General features: G+C 44.1%; 1 protein-coding gene across 2 annotated transcripts in view; it reads right to left on the bottom strand.

Annotated features, from left to right (window-relative positions):
• The window catches only part of FOXK2 (forkhead box K2), a 389544-nt gene that overhangs the window by 177906 nt on the left and 192555 nt on the right, over positions 1 to 19083 (bottom strand). For both annotated transcript variants that reach the window (XM_078654718.1, XM_078654719.1), the window contains exons 3-4: positions 15114 to 15261; positions 7870 to 8016 (exon numbers count right to left, since the gene is read on the bottom strand). In XM_078654718.1, coding sequence (XP_078510844.1) covers positions 7870 to 8016; positions 15114 to 15261 — 295 coding nt within the window. The remainder of the gene's footprint in view (positions 1 to 7869; positions 8017 to 15113; positions 15262 to 19083) is intronic.

A 19083-nucleotide genomic window follows, 5' to 3' on the forward strand; every position in this document is an offset into this window, starting at 1 on the left:
ACATTAATGTAGCACTATGCTTTGCACTGAACAACGTTAGAGAGTGGCTAAAGAAAATATCAGATAGAATACTTTATCGGTTTCAGTATCCAGAAGTCATGGAGCTGAAGATCTCAAAGGAGTCTGATGTAGATTCTGCTACCATGTCCAACTTTTAGGGTGGAGCTCATAGAAGAAACGGACAGTAAAACACAGACAACCAGATACAATTCAAACTCTAAACAAAACCACCGAAAAATATTACATATTTTGAAAGACTGAAAATTTAGAACAGAGGGACAGAAATCGCAAAAAGGATGCTAAAAGATTGATCTGGTCTTAAGAATTGTTCTGCCATTATGAAAGGTTGAATTTGTCTAAAGAAAATCATTATCTCCCAAAGTTGTTAAACATGCAGTGACCAATGTTTCATTAAACTATACATTGTTTGAATTAAGATTTAAAACAAACCGTCTATTAAATAAGGACCCTTGCATGCAGAATTCAACATAAAGGGTAACATTTGATATCTTTATAGTGGGATATTTAGCCTTATAAACAGGGAGAGCTCATTCATCAACAGACTTTCATTGACATCTTAGAATTTTGGAAGTGGGCAAGATGAATAACAATCAAAAGTCTAGTCACCGCACAACTTCAGTGAAATATTACATTCATGGTATAGATCTCAAGAGGTACAAATATGTAAACCTGTGGCATTCCTCCCATATTTGCACTAGTGGTCTGACTAAAGTTATGTTTAATTCTGGTTATTTAAAATTGGTGTACTCTGCTGCTGGTGCCAATGTGGCCTCTTTATACACTGAAAAATACTAAAAAGTGATGGATGGAATGTTTTAATTACCCTAAGCTACTGGAACCTACTTGGGCCATAACCCAGTCCATCTTATTTTTCCACAATGCCACCACAGATTAGACTCAGCCATATGCAAATCAGGGTTGGTTGGTCCTGTACTAATAGCCCAGTTAGAACTGCAGGTCTTCTTGTAACATGAGCGCAAGCAATCCAAGAATGGTTTTGGCTTGGTTGGACCTCTTTCGTCAGGTGCAACTTAAGAGACCTACATCTAGGCATAAGTGTGGCATAGTGTGTCATAATGAAAAATATAAAAAAGTGATGGATGGAAAGCTATCTTAGCTACTGGTAATTATTTGGGCCACATCCCAGTACATCTTTTTGTGGCCCACAATGCCACCTCAGATTAGCCCCAGTCATGTGCAAATCAGCATTGGTCCTGCTCTAAAAGGAACGGTCTAGCACCAACTGCTAAGCCAGGTCGTCTCTGAACCGAAACACAAGCAACCCAAAAATAATTTGGACTTAGCTGGGCCTCTGCAGTCGGGTGGCACAGTGAGCATGAAACCCACGTCTGGGCACACCTGTGGTACTTAAGGTTTTTAAATGAAAAAAGTGATGGATGGAATGCTTGAATTAGAATTGGATAATGGTAACTACTAGGGGGCACATCCCAGTCCATAAGCTCTGTACACCTATGGAGTACCTCCCATATTTGTAGCTGTTGTCTATCTCAAGTTACACAAAAGTTTAAAATTGTGATTGCTATGTAACATTTGTGTACTGTACTATTGGCAACAATGTGGCATCTTAGCACTCTGGCACTGTCTGTTATGTTCCTAGCATAGGCGTGCATGCTTTCTGAGATCTCCTACCAGCTATTCCATGCCTTCGCTCAGTATCATTAACATTATTTATTTGTAGGTTTGTATAGCGCTAGAATCACTCCATATGGAGTATCTCCGCGCTTTTGGAGCCGGTAAACAGCAGGCGTGCAAAAAAGAAACATGGAAGTGAAGTTAGAGATCATTTTTAAACAGGATGGTTTTTAAAAGTTTCCGAAATGTGAGATGTTCTTTACATTGTCTCAGTGACAGAGGGAGTTTGTTCCACAGCTTGGGACCAGCAATGGATAGGGCTTTACCTCCATGTCCGGACTTCTTAGCGCGGGGAACTACCAGAAGGAGGTCTTTGCTCGATCTGAGGGAACGTATAGGAACGTATAGGAACGTAGGGAACAAATTTCTGTTCGAGATAAACGGGCCCTTGTCCGTTCAGGCACTTATGGATCAAGCAGCAAATTTTAAATTTGGCTCTTTGTCGAATTGGGAGCCAATGCAGCTGTTCAAGTAGGGGCCTGGAGGCAGTTCTCGGGGGGGCATTCAGAACAAGGCGAGCTGCCGTGTTCTGAATGACTTGTAGCTTAGCCAGTACTCCTTCGTTTGCAGAGAGCAGCAAGCCATTGCAGTAGTCGATCCGACTAAGGATCAGTGCTTGGACGAGGGTTTTCTTAACCGAGTCAGGTAGTAGAGGGAAGACTTTGCGAAGCAGACTGATGGTACAGAAGCATATCCCTGAGATGTAACTTGTGTGTTGCTTCAGTGACAGATCGTGGTCAAACCGAATTCCCAGGTTCTTCACGACCTGTTTAGGTTCAGGGACTGCTCCTAGGTCTGACGGCCACCATTCAGGAGTCCATAGAATTTTTGCCTCCCCAAACAACATAACCTCCGTTTTGTTGACATTACATTGGAGGTAGTTGGTAGACTTCCATTTTGCCACTGCCTTCATGCCTGACGAAAAAGAGTTCCTAACCTCAGCGGACAGAGTTTTAAAAGGGAAGAGGAGCTGCGTGTCATCTGCGTATGATACGGGGATGAAGCCGTACCTACGCAGAACTCCAGCCAGGGGTGCCACATAGATATTAAAAAGGGTTGGGCTCAAACAAGAGCCCTGTGGCACCCCCTTAGAAATCTCTGTTTCCGCTGAGCGATATGCACCCATGGTGACTCTCTGGGTGCGATCAGCTAGGAAGCTCTTTAACCAGTCAAGGGCTTTATTCTTAATACCAGCGTTCGACAACCGTTCAGTCAAGATGGAATGAGACACGGTGTCGAACGCTGCAGACAGATCTAATAGGACCAGTATAACTGAGAGGCCCATGTCCTGGTACATGTGAAGGTCGTCAGTGACAGACAGGAGGGTGGATTCTGTACTATATTTGGGGCGGAAACCTGACTGGGAGTAGTCCAGGGCGTTGGCGAGTTCAATATGTCCGGATAGATGGCGGTTCACATGCTTCTCTATAAGTTTCCCCAGAAATGGAAGTAGGGAAATGGGTCTTAGGTTGGTTAGATCAGACCATGGGGTGGCAGTGTTTTTTCTTATCTGTCTGACCAGAGCTCGTTTCCACTCCTTGGGAACAACGCCTGAAGTAAGTGAGAGATTCACTAATTCAGTAATCTTTGGGCAAAGTTGTTCTGCCAGTACAGGCATTAACCTGGCAGGGATGGTGTCATCTGGACTCCCACTCTTAATCTGCTTTATTAGTGTAGATGTTTCTTGTAATGAGATTGGAGGAAAGATATCCAAGGAGTATTTATCCAATCTAGCTCCTGTTTGTGTCTGAGGGAATACTAAGTCTATGGGAGAGGCCTGGTTTGTACACACTATTTTATCATAGATAGTATTCATTTTTTGGGTGAAAAAACAAGAAATTTCATCACACAGCTGTTGGGAGGCCGTCTCAGGGGATTCGCATGCAGTAGGTTTAGCGAATGTTTGTAGGATTTGAAAAAGAACCCTAGGGGAGTTCCCTGCCTCTTGTATTTGTGACGCAATATGGGTTTTTCGCGCTGTGCGAATCGCTTTGTGGTAGAAGTATAAAGCGTCCCAGTATTTCCTTTTATCCTCTTGAAGATGGGTCGTTCTCCATCTTTTTTCAAGTTTCCTTGCTCCTAGTTTCAATGTTCTTAGATGATCAGAAAACCAAATTTCTTGCTTTTTAGCTGATCTAGGTTTGAAATGTTTCAATGGGGCAATTTGATCTATAGCTCTCTGTTTCTCCTTCAAATCTTTTAAGAGCAGTTTCGATATTATCCTGAGGTAGGAGAACCGGGGAATTAAATTTTTCACCAAAGGTGGAGTTAGTAACTTTATGCCACTGTCTGCGGACGTTGGGTAGCGAACTGGGGCATAAAGGGGTAGGTGCCCGATAGGGGGTACTAAATTCTACGATAAAATGGTCGGTCCAGCTCACCTGAGTAGCCGGTGGGCAGGAGACAAGCGGGACGTTGGAAAATATCAGGTCTAAGGTATGACCTGCCTGATGCGTAGGTCCACAATTCCTTAAGCCTAATCCTAAGGATGATAGGTCTGCTAGTAGGGATTGTGCTTCCTTGCAATCTGATTTCTCACTGTGTACGTTAAAATCTCCAACAAGAATGAATTTACTATTATAGTTGATATGTGGGGCTAGTAGTTCAACCAAAATATTAGAAAAGTTGTTGTAGGGACCAGGCGGACGATAAACTAAAGCACCTTTATAGTTTTCTTTAGGGGATGTGTGTATTGTGAAAACTAAAATTTCAATTTCGGAAGACATGAGTTCGTCTAGGACCGAGATGGTCAGCTCATCTTTATAAACAATAGCAATCCCACCGCCAGTTTTCGCTGGACGGTCTAGCCTAAGTATTCTATAGTTGCAGGGGATTCCTAGTGTTATGGCTGGGGTATTTTGTGGTTTAAGCCACGTTTCCGTGAGGTAGCATACCTCTGGTTGCTTGGAAGAAATTAGATCCCAGACCTCAGCAGTATGTTTAGAAAGAGATCTGATGTTACACAGGTATACATGCAGCTTCAGCTATTCCATGCCTTCGCTCAGTATCAAACATTATCATGCAGCTTAAGACTCAAGAGAAATGCCCTTAATATCCACACAATTGCTTACATCATAGGGAAACAAAGGTCAAATCACAAAGAAGTAAAAGACGTCAAGCTACCATTTCCATCCAGATTGTCATGAGGAAGGATAAGAGCATGTTTTCGAACTAAACCTGCTGGTATCTTGCAACACTAACTATCCACTGGAGACTCTTGAGCATGCAGCTCTTAAACCAATATTAGCATCGTGAACATCTGAATGTATAAAATGAAGTCTCACAGAACCTGGGTGTGCTCTTATTCAGACAACGTCCACAGGCAGTCATAGATGTCTGCTACAGCAGTTTAATGAGTGCTAAGCAAGATGAACAACATACTGTTTCGAGAGATAATGATATAGTTTTCGGACAGTCTTATATCGGTCAATACAGACACAGAACTGTTTAGAGTTTGTGTTTTAAGATCGGTCATCTTTATTTCCTTTATTTTGTAGAAGACATTACAGCGACTGTCTGTTTTTGGGGACGTGGATTGTGTGCCTAGGCCTTTGAGGCAAATGGATCCAAATCAGAACTGGTATCAAGAAAAGAGGACTGATCCTAGGTATCATCACCCTCCACAAACGTCATTAAGAGTGGTTGGAAAGTCAAGAAATATGGTTAGCCAACTATGGGAGAGTTATTGACTGGCTAGAAAGCAAAATACAGAGAAGGCAACAGTTGCCATTATCCTTAATAGGGCGTATAGCGATTACTAAAATGGTAATACTACCCAAACTACTATACCTATTTGTAAACATTCCAATGCCACTGAACACATTTCTTCAAAAGACTACGTTCTAACATCCTTGAATTGGTATGGCGGGGGAAAACAACCCCGGGTTTCATGGAGTTTATTGACACTGCCCTTTACCCAGGGAGGCTTGGGAGCTCCATTTTTCGAGCTCTACGCATACAGCCCTCAGGCGCAATACCTGTACTTCTGGCAGCACCCGACACCGTATCAGCCTCATGTGGCAATAGAAATTGATCGAGTTGCTTCTATCCCACTTAACAAGGCGGTATATCAGCCTTATAAGCGACCACACTTGGAAATAGACACAGTAGAATCAACGTGTTGGCATGGAGAGGGATTGCGAAGAGGGCGCACCACAAGGTATTATATGCTCCATCCATGCCAATAGGGGGGAATCCGCTTCTTTCTCCACTAACAGACAAGGCAACTACAATACGGGCAAAGGCTCACGAACTGGAGAAAGGTAGCGATTTATACCCAGAAGGAACTTTCGTGTCACTACAGCAGATGTGCAAATCACGAACACCTACAGCATCAGACATGCTATTGTACTATCAGATTAGGGCGGCATGCAGGGAAGGTATGAAGACTTCCCCCAGTCACCTCCCGCATTGCCAGCGTTAGAAAATATATTATCAAATCTGTCTCCCCGTAAATTGATAACGCGTATTTACAGTATAACAAAAGGAGAATCCCCCATTATCTTCACCACATCTAAAGCAGACTGGGAGAGAGATACTGACGTATCTATCACAGACAAACCATGGCAATTCTGCTGTTCACAACTGGAGCACCTCTCACCAAATTACAGATTGCGGCTTATCCACTTCAACATCCTACACAGAGTATATCGCACACCACCTCAATTACACCGCATGCGCTTACGTCCAGATACAAGATGCTGGAGATGTGGAGCTCAGAACACCACATTTTCACACTTTGCATGGGACTGTGGACCAATAGCATGATTCTGGTCTTAAGTATTTAGACATATTGGCCATATTACTAATAATCGGTTACCGGTTACACCATTGGTAGCACTGCTGGGTTTTGTTTTGGACATCCCTAAGGGTTCCTGCAAATTCATGGCCATGTTGCTGCTATTGGCTAAGCGTCAGGTGGCAATACACTGGATGAAACAGCATCCTCCTACGATAGCCGAATGGCTGAATGCTGCCATCTACTGCAGGGACCAACTATCCCACTACTGGGAACTAATGCCTAGCAGATCCAGACCTATAGATATTTGGGAAGCCTTTGCAAGCTGGCTGGGATCGGGTGGGGCTGACCTCCGAGACGACCAAACCACGTTAAATAGCATGAATAGCTGCAGGTTAGTTGCTTCTACCCTTAAAACGGGACACATGGCTCACAAACACTGCTGCAGATAGCGGTCAGTCGATGAAAGGGTGGATAGGGAAAATTTTAGCTGGATCCTATCACGACAACAACCAAGATGCTATACAGTGTGAATGCTGCTAGTCTGATAATCTGAGGGGATGGCAGGGGGGCGGGTATTTTCTTATTCACGGTTTAAAAGATCAAAATATTAAGTTGTAACTAACTCAAGCACTACGAAGCACAAGATTTACAAATCGCTGCCAGCCCTATGGGATGTTGGCGCAAAAGCTGTGTTCTTTTCTTTAAATTTAGTATGTTTCGTGCTGCCGGCCCCAGGGTTGTAGGCAAACAGCTGTGTAAACTGTGAATAATGCAATAATAATATATATATATATATATTTATTTTTTTAAAGAGTGGTTTGAAAGTCAATTTACTTTAGGGCCTTGTTAAGAAAAGGGGTTGGAGCAAAAGCAGACGAGACTCCGTGGCCATTTATCACATTCTTCCCCAGAGGTACACTTAGCAAGCAGGCCAAGTAGCCTGTTCTGATGATACCAGTGGTGACACATTAAGCAGCAGCTCAATCTGACTTACGTGAGGAAGGATGAAGAACATCATTTCTTGTGGAATAGAACCACAAAATATGTTGTTACACTTACATAAGGCTAAAAATTGAAATGCCAGTTACATGTCAATTACAGCTGGACCTGCAGTCCATACAACCTCGAACAGCACAATCTACAGCAAAATATATTTTTGACAGCAGTTAGAAATTCGAAAGCACAGAGGACAGCACATTAATGAGTCTAAGGAAGAGGTAAGCAGGGTTGTTTTTGCAAGAGCGGGTGTGTGTAACACAACATTTTCAAACTAATACAACATAGTAACCATAGATCAAGTTGCGACAACCCACTAAATGGTGACTTGTTCCTATGACTGACCGTTATTCATGGTAGCAAGATGAGCAATGTCGATGCAAATGCAGTTCTGGAGTAGGAGACTCCATTTATATCAATGCAACAATTGATTAGAAGATAACTGAAACACACTGTACCTGCCAGCCTTTGTCTGCTGTTCTGTAGTATGGATAATTTTTAGTTATGTGCGTATAGATTCCATTTAGGGTAAGCTGTTTATCGGGTGCCATTGTAATTGCTTGTACAATTAATTGTGCATAGGAATATGGAGGCTTTGAATCATCCTGAATAAAAAAAAGGCAAATCGTTTAACAAATATGAAAAGTTCACTAAAATGTACTGCTTAATATTTTTACATTTACAACTAGTTCAAAAAAAATTAGGCGTGAAAATGTGAGTGAAGGATATGGAAAATATGAAATCATAAACAAGTGAACTATTTTTGGATTCCTGTACTAAAGGCATAACGTATAGCTTCTTACCTGTCTGTGTAGTTTTGCAGCTTGAAGACTTTCTGTATTCACTATGCTGTGCATTATTCCGCCATCTAGTGGTTGGGTCCGGAATTGTAGTCTTTTTCGTTATTTTTTTGTGGCCCAGGTGGGCGTCGTCATACCATCATTTGGTGTCCTTTGTGACGTTGACGCGCTTTCTCCGGAAGCTCCCACCTTCGGTCGCCATCTTTTTTCTGGTCTTGTGTTACTTTTGTTTCTACTTTAATCTTGTAAAGTCTTTCTCCAGATTTAATCTATTTCCTCCTGTCATCTTTCTGGCGGAGGTGGGTGGGTTCGCTAGTGAATCCAGAAAGTTTTCAAGCTGCAAAACTATACCAACAGGTAAGAAACTATATGTTTTGCAGCTTGAATATTTCTGGGTTAACTATGCTGTGCATAGACTTTGTAGCGGATTGTCCTTATTGTGGTGGCTGGGTGGAAGATGAGCTCTGGTTACTGAATATGTGTTGTAAGACCTTCTGTCCCACTTGCACTTCCTTGTTCATTTGGATATCTACACAGTAGTGCTTAGTGAACGTGTGCACTGAAGACCATGTTGTAGCTTGGAAAATGTCTTCAATTGGTGTGTTAGCTAGTGTTGGTAACGGTCATCCCAAAAAAACTGCTAGCAAAGGTAACAAAGAACCGTTTTGTCTTTCTGCACTCCTTGGTCCTTTCTATATAGTGCATTACAGCCCTCCTGGCATCCAGTGTGTGTAGCTCCCTTTCTGTGCTTGTGGCTGGTTTTTGGAAAAAAACTAGGTATTTGGATTGTTTGATTGATGTGGAACCGGGACACCACCTTCGGCATGAAGTATGGGTCTGTTCTCATTACAATCCTATCATTGTGTATTTGCAGGTAGGGCTCTTTAAGTGTTAACGCTTGCAATTCACTTACTCTTCATAGTGATGTGATAGCCACTAAGAAGGCCGTCTTTAGCGTGAGTATATGCAGTGTAGCCTTGTGAATAGGCTCAAATGGTGCCTTCATCAATTGAGTTAGCGCTATGTTGAGGTTCCATGCTGGTGCCGGCATTCTGTTTGGAGGTGCGATTTTCTTTGCTCCTTCTAGAAATCTTTTTACTGCTTGGGAGGTGAAGAAACTTTTCCCCGTTTCTCCTCTTGTGTAATCTACTATCGCCGCTAAGTGCACCCTTAGGGATATGTAGCTTAGTTTACTTTGTAGTAGATGCATTAAGTATTTTAGTACTGTTGATTCCCTTGTAATTTTCCTTTGCAGTTTCTTGTGGCAGGTCTTCTTGCCTTCCGGAGCACTGCCATTGTGCTTGCCGATAGTTTGAGGTGTCCAAATTCTAGGTCTTCAGGAGCCATGCAACTAGGCTTAGGCTTAGGCTCTCTGGCTCGGGGAGTAGCACCCTTCCATTCTGCATTGTTAACAGGTTCTTCTTGTGAATCTGTGTGCTGGGGCTTGGACTGTCTGGCCCACTGAGGTGCTATTAGTATTAGCGACATGTTGCTGATCCTGCAGTTGCTGAGGACCCTGTTTATCAGTGGTATCGGGGGAAAAGCGTATGCAAATGTCTTTGACCAACTTATCCATAGCGCATTCCCTTGTGATCGATGGTCTAGTTGTCTGAATGCGAAGTGTTGGCATTTTGGTGTGTTGCAAATTGATCTATTTGCGGTGTCCCCCACTTACGGAATACTCTTTGTATTTCTTGTTTGTTGATCTCCCATTCGTGGGATGATGACGTCTGCCTGCTGGGTCGGTCTGCTTTCACATTGTCCTTCCCTGGAATATGTTTTCATCGTAGGTCTACTTTTAGTGGATTGGCCCATGCCCATATTTCCTGTGCCAGGCCTGATAGTACTACTGATTGTGTTCCACCTTGTTTGTTGCTGTAGAACATGGTGGTTGTGTTGACCATTTGGATCAACACCCTGTTTCCGTACAGCTCCTTCTGAAAGGCTTTGAAGGCTAGGAGCACAGTTTTTAGTTCTAGGTAGTTGATGTGCTTGATCGCATCCTGCTGCGACAATAACCCCCTCACCTTGAGTTTGTTCATGTGCATGGCCCACCCTATCTGGGAAGAGTCTGTTGTGATGGTCACTGTTGGAGTTGGTTGTGTGAATGTTTACTTTGTTCCACCACGCTATTTCCTGATGCACTGCGTGTGTGACAACCACTAGTTCTTCCCAACTCCCTGTTGCCTGTGACCATTGTTACTGTATCCATTCCTGGAATGGTCTCATGTATAGTTGAATATTTGGAACTAGGTGTATGCATGACGCCATCATTCCCATTAGTTTGCTCACAGTCGTCACGGTCAGAACTTGCCCCTTGTGGTACAGACGTGTTTCCTTCAGTATTGACAAAATCCTCTTTGTGCTGGGGAACACCTTCCCTTGTATGGTGGTGATCTCTGCCCCTAAGAATATCTTCACCTGTTCTGGTTCTATTGACGACTTTCCCCAATGGATTGAAAAACCGAGTTGGATTAGTGTTAGTATCACCCGCTGCATGTGCTGTTTGCACTGGCTGTAGGATCTTGTCTTCATGAGCCAGTCGTCGAGGTAGGGTTATACATGTATTCCCTGCCTCCTTAGGTGTGCTGCTACTGCTGCTAGGCATTTTGTAAACACCCTTGACGCAGATTTGAGCCCGAATGTGAGCACTGTGAACTGGTAGTGAGTCTTGCTGATCACAAATCTTAGTAAGCGTTTGTGTCCTTTGTTGTTGGTGATGTGTAAGTACGCATCCTTTAAATCTATAGTTGCCATGTAATCCCCTCCCTGTACCTGGGGTATTATTTCTTGCAGAGATGTCATTTTGAATCTGTGTGTTAAGAACCTTAGATCCAAGATAGGCCTTAGTGTTTTGTCTACCTTTGGTATGAGGAAGTAGTTGGAATAAACACCCTTGTTTATTTCCTTGTACGGTACTATCTCTATTGCATCCTTGTTGAGCAATTCCTGTGCCTCTAGTACCAGTGAAAGTTATTTTGCAGAGTGTGACTTGTTGCTTGGCCTCTTGTTTGGAGGTTGTTTTATTAGTTCTATACAGTAACCGTATTGTATGGTGTTTTGGATGCATTTGTCCCTTATGACCTTCTTCCATTCTTGGAGGAAGTTCCTTATTCTGCCTCCTACTGGTGTTATATGTTCGGGGAACTGCTTGTCTTGAGAAAACTGTTCTTTGACTTTTTTCCTCTTTGGATGCCCCTCTTGAGGTGTTATCTGGGTGGGCGTCTGCTTTTTGGCGAAGTCACTAGGAGGTGGGTTGTTGCCCTCCTCTCCGTGCTTGTCCTCGGCCGTTCGAGCGGCCTCGAAAGGACTGGCCTGCGGCTGGTACTGCCAGTTCTGCTGCTGCTGTCCCTGTTGCTGCTGTCCCTGGCCGTTTCCCTGTTAACCTTGTTGGAAGGTTTGGTGCGAGGTACTTGGTTGGTTGCCTCCCCAACCGTTGGCCTTTTTGAAGGCGTGCCCCTTCTCATTCGTATGAACAGCAGTGCTCCCATGGACCTTGCAGTTTTGTTGTCTTTCTTGAGTTGAGTTAACTTTTCGTCAACTGGTATCCCAAAAAGTTGTTCTCCGTTGAAGGGCGTGTTCAGGATGTTATTCTGTACCGCAGGATTGAAGCCCGAAATCCTAAGCCATGCGTGCCTTATCTCTGTCACCCCGATCATCATCTGCCTGCTGGACGTCTCCGCAGCGTCCAAGGCTGACTTTAAACATGTGTTCGCCATGTTTTTCCCCTCCTCTACCAGGTGAGTTGCCCTTTGCTTTACAAGGAAAGAAACAAGGGTGTTTATTCCAACTACTTCCTCATACCAAAGGTAGACAAAACACTAAGGCCTATCTTGGATCTAAGGTTTTTAACACAAAGATTCAAAATGACATCACTGCAAGAAATAATACCCCAGGTACAGGGAGGGGATTACATGGCAACTATAGATTTAAAGGATGTGGAGAAGCGTGGTTCAATGGTTAGAGCGGCAGACCCTGATGCAGAGGTCTGGCCCGGGACCAGGGTTCAATTCCCGCCTCGGCGGCTCTTGGACTCAATCTCCCCGGACCTGATAATTCTCGCCTCGGTGCCTAGTCTAATCATGGGTCCCACTCTGTGACTCTGGGCAATGGCTTGCTTAATCTCCACAAAGGCCCCAGCAGCGCTTGGATGCCTGGCTTCACCTTGGGGGTGCCCAGGAGTGGACATTTCACATGGAAAAGCCAGGAAGGGTTCCACAGCGGTATGAGTGCAGCGCCGGGACGCCCCATCGCGTGGGCAGCTGTGCGCTTTACTAAAAAAAATACAACACATTTGCTGGTTCTGTTCCAGTAGGTGCTTCAAGAGTTGCCTTACTTCCTCCAAGAGCTGGTATGCATGTCTGTTGTTTTGGGCAATGGAGCTTGCGATGCGCCATTGGATTGACGCACTCCGTTCTACCTTCCTCCCGTGAGGTCCATTCTCCAATTCTCCTTGTCAGGAAGAGGTCCTGCATTTGTGGGCACACTGGCCCTTTTCCTTTTCCTAGCTGTTGCAGTAATAATTGACTCGGTAGGCACTGATCCTTGAATGTATGCAGGGTCCTTTGAGGAGTGCTTGTACTTCTTCTCTGTTCTTGGAGTTATAGATTTACATATAACTGGCTCCCTAAAAACCTCTCTGCCCTGGTCCAGCACACTAGGGAGCATGGGCAGGAATTGACTTCTGGTTTGTGTGGGTAAGAGAGTCTCCAGGAGAAAGCAAGCCTTGGGTTTCTCCTCCTCCAATTTTACCCCATTATGTGCGTGCAGCATTCTTGACCACCATATTATAGATCCCTATATTGTCTGGTGTTGAAGGCCTCGAAGGGTATGTGTCTACTACTCCTTCCGGCGTCACGGCTATGCCACTCCAAGTCTCGCACCTCCGAGGATGTCGAGTCCTGGTAGGGTAGCTGTTCCTCCACGCCTTCTCCCTTGAAGTAATACAGGGTATTTTCTTCCTTTTCTTCGAGTGGTTCAGGCGTTTTTGGCGGTTCAGGTTCTTCGAAGCTCCTTTTGACCTTGGCCTGCGGGCTTCGGCGGGATGGTGTACTGACTCATCTTGTCGTCAAAGTCCTTCTTCTGCTGCAGGATGCTCGCCATTTCGGCCTCGAGCCTCCTTTTCTTACTTTCCATCTCGGCAGCTTGTTCGGCGTGGAGGGTTTGAGCGCTTCGCGGTCGTCGACGTTGTCGAAGCAGTTGTCGACCCTTCCTTTCTCGGTGTCGAGCAGTCCTCTTTGGGGGCTTCCTTTGACAACCTTGATTTTTCATGGGTCTTTGCCGTCCGGGAATCCTTTTCGAAGGATCCGCTGGGCTCTTTGTCCTTGGGTGTAGTAGCTTTCGTTGAGAGTTTCAACGGCACCGTTCCCTTCGAGGACTTTGTCTCACTCTTTCGAGTGTCGGTCGAGTGTTTGGGGGTCGTCAACTCTTACTTCCTTCAACATTTTCTAATGGACTTCGATGTCCGTGCAGTCTTCTGGTCCTTCGGCAATGTTGTCCTCCTCTCCACTGGAGAGGCCCAAGTCTCGGAGCGATGGAGGTGGCCCCTGCATGGTGTGGTTCGCCCTCCTCTGACTCTCACTTACTCTGAGGGTCTTGGGTGTGAACGCCAAGCACGAGTTGCAATCCTCGCTGTTGTGGTCGAGCGGCAGGCAGAGGTTGCAGACTGGATGCTAATCCTTCTGGGCATATTTGTGGTGGCAATTGGTGCAAAACTTGAAGGGGGTTTTGTCCATTCCTGCGCTCAGGGAGCCCCCTGTGTGCGCATTCTCATGTCAATGCTGAGTTCTCTCGAAATGTTCTTTTCCATGATAGTCCCAGCTACCTGGCCTGTAGTCGGGTGCGAGGATAATCTTCGATTTTCACGATTATTCCCGTTTTCTGTCGATTCCTCTTCCAAAAATCTGGAACTCCTAGACAACGATCCAGACCCAACGGTGGAAAAAAGAATCTGAAGATGGCAACCAAAGGTGGGAGCTTCCGGAGGAAGCGCGTCAAAGTCACAAAGGACACCAAATTGTGGTATGTCGACGCCCACCTGAGCCACGAAAAAAAAGAAAGAAAAAAAACTACAATTCCGGGCCCAACCACTAGATGGTGGAATAATGCCCAACATAGTGAATCCAGAAAGATTCACACTGCACAAATAACATGCACACAAACTAGGGTACAGGAAAAAATCCTAATGTGTGAAAAGGTGGTAGAGCACAATATAAACCGGCAATGTTAATTTTCATTTTGATGCTCTCAAGGTGTTCATTATATTTTGTACACAAGAACCATTTCTAAATAAGGGCACAAAAGAGTGCAATACAAATAAAAGATGTCTCAAAATTCACAATTACCACACCTAGGCAATATTCTCCCAACTGTCTTAATGCTGGACACGCCACAATGGTTTTAGCTCTAGTTTCACATCACTTAGAAATATTGTACAATAATTAAATTAATTCAGCATTATATTGAGCAATTCACATTTTACAAGTCATGAATTCATTTTATGTATTCGATTTACACGTAGTGCTTAATATGTCTGCACAGCCAAGGATGTCAGAAGAAGGACTAAAAATGTTTATGTCAACACATGTAATTAAATGGCTATTGTATTTCTTGCAAGCAGGTCAGATGAATGTAAACAGGTAGACAACCACAAAGTCTAGCGAATAAACACCACTCGAGCTGAGAGAACACAATAAGATACAAGCCTCTACATCTAACTATAGAGGCAAGCAGGGAGTGCAGTTCCTTAGTGTGATTATATGGTATTTACACTACTCTTCTATACTTGTGCCTCAATCCTTCAAAACTGCGCCACAGTAAGTAATCTAAATTTACCACACTTAAAGTTTCCCATGTCCTCAAAGCATTTAAAATTATGCTACATAGCTTGAGAAAAAAATTACCTTCGGACTATCGCCACCGGAAGCTTCCTTGTCATTTTCTGACTGTACATTGTCAGCTATTAAATTGAGGTCAGATGAGATTACACGACCCATTTTGTAACCTGAAGACCCTGCACCACGAGGGCTAGATGGGCAGGAGTTCGCAGCGCTGCAGAAAAAAAAAATAGTTCCTTATGCTTTACTCTTATATCACTAAGCTATCAAACAGGAACATTCAAAGAAGCTTTTCAGGAAGGACTGCACTGACGAGGTGCTTTTATTAAAATGCAAACAGAAAAACAATTATGACCAACAAGATAACACAAACTATGGCTACATTGGTGTACACACCATGTAAAGGTGGATCTTTAACAATAACATTTTCTAGAATTGTAAACTAGGAATCCTCGGGTAAAAAATATGGAATGTTACGTCATTAAGCAAAAGCGAACAATTTGGCTATGCTCTACAGACAGTTGAGCTCAACAGTATTCTCCCAACTTTTCAGTGTTCGCTCCCACTAGCATCTCCCATGTTTAGATTTCAAGCATGTCTCACATAAGCAAGTAAAGCATAGTCCATACTACTAGACACAACACACTGGGGAGAAGAGGGTTGCATATGAATGTGTGGATGATGCTAATGCTGGAAAAGAAATGATTTACATACTTTCAACAGTTTTGGGCTTTAAACCTGCTGTGCATTATTCTTTCATCTAATAGTTAGGCCCAGAAGTGTATCTTTCAATACAGTTTACTTAAGGCATCAACCTCAGGAGGAGTCTGTATGACTCAGCTGTGAATTATTTTTTCTTCTTCTAAACTAGCACCATATCACCTTCACCAGGGAAGTGAAAGGGTCACATGTGAATCTAAAAAATGTAAACTGCAAAGTTGCTTCAGCTACGTATTTACACTCTTGAGAGCAAACTTACTCTCGATTCACATGCTCCGCATAGGATAACCAGCATCAAACAAATGTTTTAAAACAGCTGTACTATATCCTTCGTTTTGTACACATGCATCTGGATGACCATATGTAAAATCCGCGGGCAATTATCCGGCAGGTTGAATATCTTGTTTTATTTTGGTAAGTTGCCAGTAGTTGCCAGGCATTGTTTAACGGTCGTCTCCTCTTCCTTCTTTTAGGTTGTCTAAGTCCAGGACCACAAGTACGATCGGATACCCCTTCAAAGGAAATAAAGATCCACAGGTAAGTGTTTAGGACAGGCAGAACGGGAGGAGAGGTTAGTATCACCCGAGTCATGCACATCTGGTGCCCGTCACTACTTCCTGGTATGAATTCCTCTTAGGGGGTACTATATTGTGCATACCTTGTTACACTTCACTAGGTAAATCTTGTTGTGTTTGTACAGATGTGTGCGCTGTTGGGAAATTAGCGGCTCATATTGCCTGGAAATAAGAATGAAATAAACCACAAATTTAACAGAGCACTTGTAAAGTAGGAGGTGAGGCTTCTGAAAACCTCGGGTTTGAGGGGTTTTGCTGCTGGGAGGCTCGGAGACACCTTCCTTATCCACGCTCCTCCCTTGTATTCAGAGTATACGTGCTCGTACCTGGCTTAGCCACGCTCCTCCAGAAACTTGGCTGAGTGGATCATGAAGATGGTGGCCTCCTGGCTTCCTCCTGCTAGATTCTGCGTCTTCGGGCCCCGTGGCAGCCAGCGTCTGCTTAGTGTTTTCAGCTTCCCTGTCTGCTAACGTTTGTGGGGGGGTGTGTCTTCAGCTTCTTGTTAGGCGTGCAACGATCTCCTCCCGTCTTGCTGGTTATGCGTTTATTCTAGGATCTACTTCCTTGCCATTGGTTCGAGGACGCTGATGTGCCTCGGCAGCTAGGTCACATGTCTCCCCCCCCCTTATCCCTTCTAAGTTCAAGGGCGACCCCACTAGCGTGCACAATGTATCCAGACCGGTATATCTCACACTGTTTACAGAAGGGTGGCAGCTCGTCCACCTGGTTGTTCTTGCAATAAAAAGATAAGAAAACAAGCATTTGCAATGCAATAGGTCTCGCATTACTGATAGTTTGACGTATTGGCGTTCCAAATAATGTAACAGCAATAGATCATACTTCAGTAATGAAAGACCTAGTGCATTGCAAATGGTTGCGTAGTGAGTCAGGAACCAGCATTGTATGTCTCAGTGCAGTACCGCAGACTGCTCCTAGAGCTTCCTAGTGAGCAAGGCTCCAGCACTGCTTGTCTAGGTGCAGTACCGCAAGCTGCTCCTAGAGGTCCCTAGTGAGCATCATAAACTTTGAAGATATGGTACATCCACCTTACCCATAATGCACTGCATGCAAGACAGTACCACGAGTACATTAAAATAGCTATGTCCATATATACAATTAGTAGCTTTGAAATGTGCCAAATTAATTATTAATTCCGGATTAGGTTGTACTCTATGCGTAGCTGATGAAGGGACATTTATAGAAGGTCTACTAAATGTGAGATGTGGTAGGTGCAGTACCACAAGCTGCTCCTAGAGGTCCCTAGTGAGCATCGAACGTTTGGTCACATATGCAAAATCCATCCTACCCATAATTCACTACATGCAAGACAGTACCCAGAGTACATACAAATAGCTACGTCCATATATACAATTAGTAGCTTTGAAATGTGACAAAACAAATATATTAATTCCCGACTTGGAGCTGATGAAGGGAAATTTATAGGTCTAATATGAATGTGAAATGTGCTAGCGAGTAAAGTAACCACTGCCAACCTAGTTTAGGACCAACTGAGAGTCTTGTCTGAAGGCCTATAAGAAAATAGTGCCTTGAGGCTGTAATTAAATCCTAGGGCGTAACAACACATGTAACAGGGGATGTCCTCATGGGATGTTACAAGAAGAGACGAGGCAGTACAAAGGATGAACTACTACAAAGTCTAATGACCAATGAAAAGCCACCATTTATAAAGGACAAAAGCCGATTAAAAAGATGGGCTGGAAGTAGGCAGAGCTTTATACACATATCCTATATCCACATATAGACATTTCTGTATGTGCACCCTCTGTTCGCGTATGAGTGTACGCGCACATTTGTTGTGTGCTTGTGCATGTCTGTGCGTGTGATGGTGTGTGTGCGTGTGTGCGCATGTATTTGTGTGTACGTCCTTGGGTATTTTTGTTCTGGAGCATGTGATTGTATGTGTGCTTGTGTTTTTTGATAGTTTCTGTATGTGCGTGTCTGCGTGTATATGAGAGTGAGCGCATTTGTGTGTGCTTGTGCATGAATGTGCATGTGATGGTGTTTGCGTGTGCATGTATTTGGGTGTTTTTGTATTAGAGCATGGGATTTTATGTGTGTTTGTGTTCTTGGATGTTTCTGGCTACGTGCTTGTCTGTGTGCGTCAGTGCGCATATGAGCGTGTGTGCTCACATTGGTGTGTGCTTGTGCATGCCTGTGCGGGTGATGGTGTGTGCACGCTGAATTAGTTATTTTCTGGCGGTCGCTGTCCTGGATATTGACTTTAACTGCCTGATGCCTAACCTTAGGATGGCCACCAGCATACCAGTGTACAGTACAGTCCCCTGCCTGACCCCAAGATGGCTTCCATAGTGGTCCCCTACACGTTGTTTTACTTCCCTGGGACAACAATTGGACATTGACCAGACCTTGAACCTATCCCTTAACCTGCCTACACATCAGGACTTGGATCCTGCGGAACCTACCCCAGACTGTGGAGACCTAGAGATTTGGCTGATGCCCGGTAGAGCTACCATATAGCTAAAGAGAAGATGGGTTGTGGACTAACCCTCCCTGACGTCACCTACCCAGCCGGACCTTGGGCAGATTTTCCCCTCGTCTCTACGTCCTGTCTTCCTCCTACCCCTTTACCCTATCCCCTTACCCTTCCTGCTCCATTCACCATGTCCCCTATGTTCTTTAAATGCTTTTCTTGATGCTTATGTAACTTTTTTCTGATGTAATTTGCAACATTTGTGTCCCTCATGTAAAGCTCTCTGATT

This window comes from Lissotriton helveticus, chromosome 7, assembly GCF_964261635.1.
Source record: "Lissotriton helveticus chromosome 7, aLisHel1.1, whole genome shotgun sequence".
Classification (NCBI taxonomy): domain Eukaryota; kingdom Metazoa; phylum Chordata; class Amphibia; order Caudata; family Salamandridae; genus Lissotriton; species Lissotriton helveticus.